At 34.9% G+C, this 8,451-nt stretch overlaps 1 protein-coding gene across 1 annotated transcript; it reads left to right on the top strand.

Annotated features, from left to right (window-relative positions):
* Positions 1–1,157: 1,157 nt before the first annotated feature.
* On the top strand, positions 1,158–7,844 carry LOC137742042 (rab GTPase-activating protein 22-like). The gene is made up of 11 exons (XM_068481779.1): positions 1,158–1,634; positions 2,544–2,639; positions 3,123–3,226; positions 3,703–3,932; positions 4,189–4,311; positions 4,457–4,545; positions 4,864–4,969; positions 5,332–5,429; positions 6,015–6,275; positions 7,205–7,288; positions 7,450–7,844. Exons 1-11 carry the CDS (start codon positions 1,545–1,547, stop codon positions 7,465–7,467), a joined length of 1,299 nt encoding a protein of 432 aa, XP_068337880.1. The 5' UTR covers positions 1,158–1,544; the 3' UTR covers positions 7,468–7,844.
* Positions 7,845–8,451: the final 607 nt, after the last annotated feature.

Genomic DNA, 8,451 nt, shown 5'->3' with positions numbered 1-8,451 from the left:
TTAGAGTTATGGTGGAGATTAAGTAATTCAGTTAGAAACACATGCATTATATTTTTCTATGGGAGGATTACTCGAACTCATGTAGACATCTATAAAAACCTCATCAACTAACCACTGTTTCTACGGGATTGAGTTGTTTGAATTGTTGAATCTACTTCACTTGATGTTTTAGAGTTATCGTGGCGATTAAGTAATGTACAGTAATCCGATTAGAGACCTATGCATCATGTTTTTCTATGGGGGCATTACTCAAACTCACATAGACATCTATTCAAAACTCATCAACTGACCATTGTTTCTACTCGCGCTTGGTTTTAAGCAAACCGAAGTTTCATTATTTATACAAAAAATAAAACCTCGCAGGCATAGACTAACTTAATATTTTATGTGTCCTCAAAGCTTTGAGGCCCTTGGCCGGTCGGCTTTGTCAATGACGTGGGAACAAAGAAAAAAGCATGGGATGATAATCCTTTGGGCACGATATTTTTTCTTAAGATTATTAATAAGAAATAAACACGTTAATCAGCATTTAAGTAATAATTTAATTACTAATTTTAATGTCATTTAATTTACAAAATTTTATCTACAAATTTAATCTTGCATTACCGCTATATACCTTTGGCATAAAGTATATTTCATTGTTTGTTAACTACATATAATTAAGATTAGCATGAGGCCATACAACCGTACAAAACAATAAACATTCAATGCACATAGATCAACTATACATGGGTTTGACGTATTCGAGATGCAAACAAAGTTGACCGACTCCAAAACCATCCAAGGCCATCCAACTCACCGTCTCATCAGGGTCCACCCAATGCGTTGACTTGACTCGGTCTCTCAACTTCCATTGGCTTTCTTTCTGTGTTCCCGCGAAAGCGATGGCCTTGGAAATCTCTCAGCCACCCAGTCAAGTTTCTGCCACCCAAAAAAAAAAAAAAAAAAAAAAAAAAAAAGCAATGAGAAAATCCCAGAAAATAGTAAATTTATTTACCACAGAGAAAAAGGTGACCCAAGTACAGGTAATTTCATTTTCTTTTTTACCCTCCTTTATTTCAGGATAAAAATGTAGGGTAATTACGTGCATAATAAATAGATGACATAGAAAATTTAGGCAGTGAAAATGAGTGAAAAACAAAGGGAAAACAGAGGAGGTTAAAGAGTTAATAAATATTGGCTGTGGGGTTTTTCAGGTGTGGTGTGCGATGGCAGCCGTCTCGTCACGACTTTGACAGAGTATTTACCGCGACAATCATCATTGTCATAAAACCACACCCCCACACCAACACAGAAAAAAGAAAAGAAAAATAATACCCATAAAAGCAAAAAGGAAAAACAGATCATTTTTTATTTGGTGGGGTTTCGAGCTTGATCCAAAGGGTCTGCGAAAGTTTAATTTTTCTGGGTTTTGATTGGTTTTTTCTGGGTTTTGGTTGATTTGTTGAAAAGCGGTTAGCTCTGAGTGCTGGTTGAGGGCCATTTTTGTTGGTTTGGAGAACGTGCTTTTGTGTTTCCTGTGAAAGTGCTTTTGGGGGATTGGAATGTGGAGGGACGCTGGGACTCCTGCTGATTCTTTCTATGAAGTACGCCCTGAGTGTACAGATGTGCCCAAAACCCGCTTCAAGATCAAGGTTTTTCTTTCTGGTCTTTGTTTGATTGTTGGATTTGGATATAAAGACTGGTTTTTTAGATACCCATTGTCTTAATTTTGATCCTTTTCCCATTTGAAAACCAAGATATTGTGTAATGAATCAGATTTGATATTGTAGGGTGCTAGATTTTAGTTAAGATCATGAATTGGTGGTGTTGATATAGAATCACAAAGTGATGAAATTGGCTAATTTTTGGATTTTTCGGAAGGAGAATGTTGGGGATAGTGTTAATGTTAATTGATCACCTTGTTGAATTTTGGAAGGAGAATGTAGGACAGGTATAGGATTATTCGAGTGACTAAAACCGGAGTTATGAGGATCTTGTTGGTTCTCAATACGTATCCGAGAGTCAATATGCTCCCACCAAGTAACGCCTACCCAATATGTTGGGGATATTCGGTCTGGTGTTGCTTATGCACAACTTCATAGAAATCTGTATATGAATGTGTGAACGCCTACGTACACGAATATGAAATTGATAATTGTGAGCAATTAAGGGAAATATAGCTATATTTGCACAAACCCTTGCCTCAAACTCCAGCATGTCAGAATCTTTGGCTTGAAAATTTTCTCAAGTTTTAACATTTTTACACTTTCTGCTTCTCCATATATCAGGATACGTTTGTAACGCCAATATTTGTGAACTGGATCACCAAAGTATTATGAATCGGAACATCGATCTGGATTATGATTCATAGGGGTTGGCCTTAATAAGAAAATGATTTGATTATATAAAGGCTTGTAAACAATGAGAAACTGATAAAGATTCATTGTGTATTCTATTAAATATGTCTGCAATTGTCTTATTACTTCATAGTGATTTCAATGTCCCATTACCATGATGTGCTTCTTTCAATCTCCACACCTTATTTCTATTTGCTCATGCAGGCAGGTAAAACTCTAAGTGTAAGGAAATGGCAGGCTGCATTTAGTCCAGAAGGCCAACTGGATATAGGCAAGACTTTAAGTCGAATTCATCGTGGGGTGAGTGAATCTTCATGATTCATAGCTACCACTTAGTATGCTAAATTTTTTCGTTATATTTATAAAACTCAGTTTTGGATTCTGTGTAGCTATCAGAGCGTCTCGACAATCCTATCAATACTTGTCTTTATGGATTCATTTTTTTCTCTTTATGTTTTTGTTGTTCTTTTATTGTAAAATCCAATGAAAAACCTACCGGTGCTCCTACGGACTTACATGATAGGGAATATCTAGAAAATCAGAGCCATTAGTTTAGTGAAAAAATCAGATTATCTATTACTTAATTTTATTTGTATTTGCACACGAAATAACATAGATGCTTCACTGTTTGACCGTCCAGCTGTTGTTAAGCCTGGTACTAGTTCATCTACATTTTGTGGATATCTAGAACTTATTCTTTTAAATAGTTTTGCTCATGAAATAATCAATTTGCAAGGCTAGTGGTCAGCTTCAATCCATAATTATATTATATTTGGCAATTAGGGAATCCATCCATCAATTAGAGGAGAAGTTTGGGAGTTTCTACTAGGTTGTTATGATCCTACGAGCACATTTGATGAAAGAGAGCAGATTCGGCAACGTCGAAGGTATATCTTGTTTCCTGCCTTACTCGGGTTACTTCAAATTTATTTGTCATTTACCTTTTATTTTTTCTTTATCTAAAGAAGTTTCCTAGGGTAGTACACTCGCAATTGATGAGAATGGTCTAAGGAGAAATTATTTCTGGTTCATGTATCTTTTAGTACTGCAATTCGTTAAGTAATTTAAAGATGATCTTTTGGGAAAATAATCAATATCATGAGTTGAGGTTTATGACTTGCGATGTACCCCAAGTGAGTAAATTTAGTTAACAACAATGGCGAAACATGCTAGCAAAAGACTCAGGTTTTCCTCTTCATACGATAGGGGTCCAGACTCCAGCATCTCTATTTTGTGTGGGATGTGTATATTTCCAAATGTACAGGCTGTACATAATGTTATCTTGTCAGATTCCAGCATGTTATGCTCAACCTGTCCCATTATTCGGTATTATTTGTTAAGTATCATGCTTTGCCCTTTTCAGAGTGCAATATGCTCGGTCAAAGGAAGATTGCCGTCAAATGTTTCCTGTTGTTGGAAGTGGTAGGTTTATCACTGCCCCTGTAATCACTGAAGATGGTCAGCCCATTCAGGATCCCATAGTACTTTCACAAATAAATCCAGACAATGGTTCAAGTACAAACCGTAAGAATGTTATGGAACCAGTAATGGACAAGAAAGTAATCCAGTGGATGCTTACTCTACATCAAATAGGTTTGTGATATATTTTTATTTGTTTGCATACATACCATGGTTATTTTGGAGGAACTTCTTTTTTATTGTCAGGCATTTTTTCTTTTTGTTGTCAGTGCCCTGACTATTTTATTGGTCAATTCTATGTTTTCATCACGTCTTTACATCACCTACCTGCAACATGTGAAAAAGTACTGAACTTGACGGATTGCAGAATTTTCATGTTTAATAATGATTTGTTAGATAGCTTTTCTGATTATCTTTATTTGTATGCCAGGTCTTGACGTGGTTCGTACTGACAGGACACTAGTGTTTTACGAGAAGCAAGAAAACTTGTCAAAACTTTGGGATATTTTAGCCGTTTATGCTTGGATAGATACAGATGTCGGTTATTGTCAAGGTTGGTAACATAGGAGTGATTTTTCTACTGAATCCATCCCTTCCTTACACTTCTGGGAAGTGAAAAAGAAATTCATTTTGATTTTTTCAAAAGAAAAAAAAAAATTGATGTTTCTAAACTCCGAAATTCATGACACAATGATCAGGAATGAGTGATCTTTGTTCCCCCATGATTATCCTTCTTGATGATGAAGCAGATGCATTTTGGTGCTTTGAACGCTTGATGCGCAGACTGGTAAAACTTTGCACCAAATCTTTCACTTTGTATATTATTCTGATGTTGCATCAAATCAATGCCTACCATGTGTTTAAAAAAACTAGGGTTGCTAGGCTCTTCCTTCCAGAAATTAACAGAGGAGATGTGCAATCTTAAATCCATGTATTAATGAGATTCATTAGCTGTTTTTGTTCATCTACTTCTGTCCTTGAACAGTTGCTACAATATTTTTCTTTCGATTTGAAGTTACGTGTTTTCTTTAAAGCTACAAAGTTACCCGGTAATGGTTAATTTGGATTCCAGTTTCTTATGACTTGTTCCATTTTAAATTTAAAGCGAGGAAATTTCAGATGTACCGATAGCTCTGTTGGGGTGGAGGCACAACTAAGTAATCTGGCTTCAATTACTCAAGTCATTGATCCAAAACTTCATCAGCACTTAGGTATTGTCTTTTTTATTTGCTTTACTAAGCTCTACAATTATGTCCATTTACTTGTCAGACAGAAAATATTTGTTTATCTAAAATGTTGGAGACATCATATGCGATTTTCATCATTTTTCATTATTCATAATCTTCTTCTCAGAACTGATCATGAAAATTCATGCTCGCCAACCGTTTGGATGAATATTCGATACATTTATTTAGGGAAAAGAAATCTATTTTTGAGAATTTTTTTAGAAAAGTTTATTAGGATTTGAATATCAAATTTGCTGTGTGTTTCTGTCATGTCTTTCTTACATTGCTCAACATAATGCTAAAAAAATAAGGAAGATAGTAATAGATATGTTCAATTTGGAATGCAGAGACACTAGGCGGAGGTGACTATTTATTTGCTTTCCGGATGCTTATGGTTTTGTTCCGTCGAGAATTCTCTTTTTGTGATTCTTTATACCTTTGGGAGGTAAGAATGAGTTTCAGTTAATACCTTTTTGATATTTTTCTATTCTCCCTTTTGGATTTTTTTTTAATATATCTAATTATTGCATGTATAAATACTTTTATCGAATCCGTGAGACTATTTCTGGGAAGCCACTTCATTTTTTCCTAATCATCAAATATTTCTCCACAATTCCACTTATATATTGTTCCTTAAATTTAATACTTATGCAGAATTTTTTGTATTAGACCTTATTTCTTCCGAATAAAAGTTGGCAAGTTAGTACTTATTTGACAAGTACTTTTCGAAAATAAATTTTAAGAACTATTGCATACATTTGATATTAAAGACCAAACTTCAGATCATTTGTTTGTGTAATTGGATGTATGTGTTCCTGATTGAATAGTATCGATGCATGCCTGTTCTATAATAAAGAAAGGGTGTCCTGCACAGTAAATTTCTGCAGCTATATAGTTATTGCTTTTTCTTTTTCGTTTTTGGCCAAATATATCCTTTTTCTTTGTGCACGTATACATGGTTATGCTGCATCTTGAACTTAAAAGATCTTATTTATATTGGTAAGAATTTATCTCATTTAAACTTTGACAGATGATGTGGGCTCTTGAGTACGACCCTGACTTGGTCAGTGTGTATGAAGAATCTGATACTGATAATGAGAAGGCCGAGGGATCTAAAGGGAAACCAAAGTCAACACGTCAGTGTGGGAAGTATGAGAGGGAAAACATGAAAAGTGGAGCAAAGAATTCAGAAGCACCGCTCCCAATTTCTGTTTTCCTTGTTGCCAGTGTCTTGAAAGATAAGAGCTCAAAGCTACTTACAGAAGCTCGGGGTCTGGATGATGTTGTCAAGGTTAGCATTATCAGTTGACGATTTGCTATTCTTAGAACCGTTCAATTTTCAGCTTATATTGAGAATGATATTACATGACTTAAATAGAAAACATGTCTATGTGGGGACAGCCTCGTCATAAATTCATCTAAAACAATAAACAAGAGTTACTAAATGTAAGAAGCCGCTTGCTGTGGCGAAACTAGGGTCCAGGATGCTGGGTGGATTTGACATACATGATAAATTATAATTTACATCTGAAGGTAAAAATATGTAATAAAGTGGAAAGGAATAGGAGACTGGAGCAGCAACATTGATCAGCCAACCCTATTAAATCTTTCCTTGAAAAAGTGGATTCTTCTACGGTAGTCAAACATGGTTCAGAGAAGAATATGATGCTATCGTTTTGTTCTTTCACAAATGATTATAGAAAAATTCTAAAAGCCAAATGAAACTGTTGTTCCAATGTTGTTATCTTGGGTTCCAATTTTGTCCGTGTAGTTTTACAACTTACATTAGGTTGCAATCAAGATCAAAACCCTGAAAAATAATCACATCTTCATGCTGTTTTGTAAGGGATTGGACCCTGAAAATTTCAAATGCGTTGCCTAATCCCTTAAAAATAAAACATGAAAAGTGATCATCTTAAGGATTTTTGGCTTGATTGCAACCTAATGTTAACTAGCAGGATATAGTTACAAGTTTTGCAGGACGAAATTGGAAGCCCTAGCTAACTGCATGGACTAAAATTGTCTTTAGCTATTTCTAATGCCCTAAGGGAGAAGTTCAAAATAATTCTCTAAGAGTCGTTAGGGACTGGTGAAGAATCTTTGACCCGTGTAATAAACAAGTACTTAGAGTTGTCAAATTTTCAGTTGGTTGAATTGAAACTTAATTTTTGTACAACTTTTACCTGTCTGTTTACTTACCTCACTCTTTTTCTCCGCCAGATATTGAATGACATAACTGGAAATTTAGATGCCAAAAAAGCTTGCACTGGGGCATTGAAACTCCACAAGAAATATCTAAAAAAGGTACTTCAGTTTATTTTGAAGCAGTGTAGTATACAATGATGTTGCTATTAAATTTGCACGTCTAGTTCATGCATTTCTTGTGCGTGTGGATGCGCTCACTTCAAATATTCGTATAATAATCACTCAAAGTTGCAATATCATTCGCTGATTTGTTACTGCAGGTGCCCAAGAAGACATAGCATCACTTTACACAGATTTTTTGGCCACCCGAAAGAAGTAAGACAATGTTCCTTACATTGTTTTACCCGATTTGGCAAGAGATTATAATTTACTTCCACATAATCTTGGCTCAGAGTTGAGAGAGCTGCACAGTTGGTCCATTCTGCAAAATATTCCCACAAGAGCAATTGTTGTTTGTGAAATTAGTCCAAATTATTTGTATATTAAAAACATTCTTTATAGGCCTGTATTTTGTACAACGATAGCCGAGGCCTATATTTTGTATTAACGGTACGTTGTTCGTTATGACATTTTGAGGGGTGGAAAGTGCTTAAGCTTATGCTGTGCTCCAACCCTAATCAATGAAAATAATTTACAGTGTTCTTTGTTGAAATTATCTTGTTGCATTACCTTCTTCCTCCCAGTGCAATTTGCAGTTAGAGTTGGTGCAGGCACTTGTTTCATTCAGTATTTAGTCATGTTCGGAGAAGCTGTGTTGTCAGTGTTGATCATTTTGCCTGTGTTTAGAAAGAAGTGAACATGTAGCACAAAAGTTCACTGCAAAAAAAATAAAACAAAAGACTGGCCACAAGTTGGCAAATTTAGGGTTGCTTATGTAAGAAACATTTATGTTCAGAAGTGCTTTTGCAAGCAAAATCTTTATTATAAAAATATAAAAGTTTTTTTATTAGGCTTATTAGTCGAAATGGCCTCTAAAATTACCATTGAGTCTTAGTTTATCTCCTGAAACTGGTTTTGTCTCACTTTGCCTTTTAAAATTGACATTTTCAACTCTTTTGTCTCACTTTACTTACTTCCATTAATGGATATTAAATTTAAGGGTATTTTAGACATTTCAATTTTTATACGTTCATTTACCTCTAGCCTACACACTAAACAAGTCTCAATTTTATTTTTGACAACTCTAATTCAAACACATAAATTTTGGGCATTTTTAAAAGTAAGTTATTCAATCAATAAAAAAAATTCCGAGCAACAAAATC

The sequence above is a fragment of the Pyrus communis genome, chromosome 8 (genome assembly GCF_963583255.1).
Source record: "Pyrus communis chromosome 8, drPyrComm1.1, whole genome shotgun sequence".
NCBI classification, from domain to species: domain Eukaryota; kingdom Viridiplantae; phylum Streptophyta; class Magnoliopsida; order Rosales; family Rosaceae; genus Pyrus; species Pyrus communis.
This window is presented reverse-complemented; position numbering and strand designations above follow the sequence as displayed.

Bases quoted from the DNA above. Each gene is read 5' to 3' on its own strand.
- LOC137742042 (XM_068481779.1), top strand. From the start codon at position 1,545: ATGTGGAGGGACGCTGGGACTCCTGCTGATTCTTTCTATGAAGTACGC. The intron at 3,227-3,702 runs GTATATCTTGTT...TGCCCTTTTCAG, and splicing joins CAGATTCGGCAACGTCGAAG to AGTGCAATATGCTCGGTCAA. The intron at 4,546-4,863 runs GTAAAACTTTGC...TTAAATTTAAAG, and splicing joins AACGCTTGATGCGCAGACTG to CGAGGAAATTTCAGATGTAC.